General features: G+C 42.2%; 1 protein-coding gene across 1 annotated transcript; it reads right to left on the bottom strand.

Annotated features, from left to right (window-relative positions):
• Positions 1 to 257: 257 nt before the first annotated feature.
• LOC112520248 (soyasapogenol B glucuronide galactosyltransferase-like) lies at positions 258 to 1,810 on the bottom strand. The gene has a single exon (XM_025128546.1). The coding sequence runs from the start codon at positions 1,802 to 1,804 to the stop codon at positions 320 to 322; it is 1,485 nt and encodes a 494-aa protein (XP_024984314.1). The 5' UTR covers positions 1,805 to 1,810; the 3' UTR covers positions 258 to 319.
• Positions 1,811 to 2,802: the final 992 nt, after the last annotated feature.

Consider the following 2,802-nt stretch of genomic DNA (forward strand, 5'->3'; position numbering starts at 1 on the left):
GGATGTAGCTCGAAGACCAAAAAACCAATTTGTGTCCAGATCCGCAAGTACCACCATGACTTGCGGACCTAAGCAGAAATTGCGGTAGAGAATGTAATTTTTTTTGGTATTCCAAATATTTTCGCAAATTAAATAGGTGCCAATTGCAAAGGTACTGACATTTGGGTAAAGTCAGGAGAGGAATGGATAAAAATACCAATCTACGAGAGTAGAATGACCATTTCTCTCGATTTCCGTTTCCGGTTTTTATTCTAAAACATATACGGAGATAGGTTCTAATATCGAGGGGATGCAATAAAACGTAATTGACTCCTTGGTCTTATGGTAACGACTTTGAGGCCAATTTAACGGCGTTGAGCTCTTCTATCAACGCCGTTAAACAATTAAAAGAAGACCCACCTGGTTCAACAGCCTCTTTGGCTATTATGGACAACGCTTTTGACTTGCTTCTGATGCTTTCAGCTATGGCGGATCCACCTGTTATCACCCGAATAGCCTCTAGTATACTTCCTTTTTCGACTATTGGGCTTCTGATCACAGGACTCGAGTTCCCAAMTTCCRCCCCGACACCSACTCCAATCCCTAAAAGCTCAACCAACTTCTCGTTGCAAAATTGCTCGCCGAACAAGGGCCAAGTCATCATCGGTACACCGGCGCCCACGGCCTCCATCACGGAGTTCCAACCGCAGTGAGTCAAGAACCCTCCAACCGCCGGGTGTTGTAGAATCTTCACCTGCGGTGCCCATGCCGTCAAGATTAAACCCTTATTTTCTTTCTCGACCCTCTCCTGAAAACCTTCCGGCATTCCACCGATCTTTTCCTCTCCTCCCTTCTTGCCCACCACCCAAACAAACGGCTGCTTAGATTCTTCCAACGCCAATGCAATTTCAGTGATTTGAGCATCTGGGAATCTCRCCATGCTACCAAAACAAGCGTATATCACCGATTTGGGTTTYTGATTGTCGAGCCAACTCAGAGAAGTGTGCTTTTCCGACACACCTCCGTTGTCGTCATCGTTGTTGAAAAACTGAAAAAGTGGACCAACAGACCAGGTTTTGGTACCTTTCAACAAGTYATTGTGATCCACATATGCAGGTTCGATCTCGTAAAGCGTGTTGTGAACCATTCCGCAACTTCGCTTCTCAGATTGTTCAACCGCTTCCATTATCGCACTCAMTGTGGTCTTCGTTTTAAGATGTTGTGGGACCTGGGACCTGTTCATCGTGATTTTATCTGGCAAATTTGGAACCACAAAACTCTCGGATTCCGATTTCACTTTAKCCTGAGGAGCGTTAACTTTCAAGCTACGGAAAACGGWTTCAGAAAAGACAGAARTAGKGKWAAAAAACAGTCCCGGGATTTTGAGTTCGTCGGCGAGGTCAATAGTCCATGGGAATAACACGTCGGAGCAGATGCAATCTGGTGCAAGATCGCGAATCAATTGTTCGATTGGTGTCTGGAGCACCATCATCCCACGGAAAACTGCGGATGCCATTTCTGGTTTAGGGGCAGTGCCCACATTTTCTACTCCGATGGGAATTCCGACCTCCRATGCTGGAAAGTTTACGGTGTGRACGTTGATAGRGTACCCGGCGGCGATGTCACGGTCAACGGAGGCTTGAAATGTGAGGGCATTGTRGACGGTGGTGATGATGGTGGAGCGAACTCCACGGGCTGCAAAGAGCCTGGCGAATTGGACCAGAGGGATCATGTGGCCAGAAAGGAAAGAAGGGAGGAAAACGACATGAAGCTGGGTGTTGTCGCCGGTAAACATGGCGGATGTGTGTTGTAACTCCGACGACATTTGTTCCTTCCCTTCTACATCCTTTTTCTCTACTACTTTAAGGAAAAGAAAACAAAGAGAAGAAAATTAATTAATTTTTTTTGGTTGGAGAATCCATTAAATTGATTGGGGGTTTTTATGAGAATTTTAATGGGTGACATTCAATTCATGTCATAAAAATGGTTGAAAAATAAAATAAAATCTAATATATTTAAAAAAATCAACTCTAATTGAAGAGAGGGGCGGTGGGGCGGTGGGGGGAGGTGGGGGCCAAAATTGAAGGATTTACAAAATCATCACTTCTCTACCACTAATATACACTTGCGTATAGTTGAATGGGTGAGCTCATTATTATCATTTTCTTATAAATATTATTATAACAAACACACTGTGAATAAGGAATTTCAAAAAGTTATATATTTTGTTTTCACAATATGTAAAGATGAAAATATTACCCGTGGGTGCTCGATCCTAACGAAGCAGAGATTCCTTGATTCGACGAGTAACGGGGATTTATTTTCATACCCAACGGATCGGAGAAAGGTCGGGGATGACATTACACGTTCCTATTCTGACTCCAATTAATTTTTTTTATTTATATTATAGATATATATAGTTAGGGTGACAATTTTGTACCAAACCAAACCAACCAACATGTGTACCAACCGTATCAATTTAATTGGTACCAGTTATAGTCAGTTGGTAGTACGGTACCAAATATGCAAACTTGGTTGGTACACGTATTGGAAGTTGCATACCACGGTAGTACCATGGTACCGAATTATTTGTTAGTTATAGTATTTTTTTGTATATTAAAAAATTGTAAAGATGCATGCCCTATGATGATTTGTTCTTATTCCATTCTATATAAGATCCACTTTTGTATATCTATCCCATAATGGATGTGGTATCAATAGATGTCCAGTGTACTTGATAGAGAATGAACAATATTGGCGCCAAAAGGTTTATATGACCTGCCTCTCAATCAAAGGATCTGAAGAAACGACTTACTCCATCAG

Source organism: Cynara cardunculus (genome assembly GCF_001531365.2).
Source record: "Cynara cardunculus var. scolymus isolate 2C chromosome LG 10, CcrdV1, whole genome shotgun sequence".
In the NCBI taxonomy this organism is placed as follows: domain Eukaryota; kingdom Viridiplantae; phylum Streptophyta; class Magnoliopsida; order Asterales; family Asteraceae; genus Cynara; species Cynara cardunculus.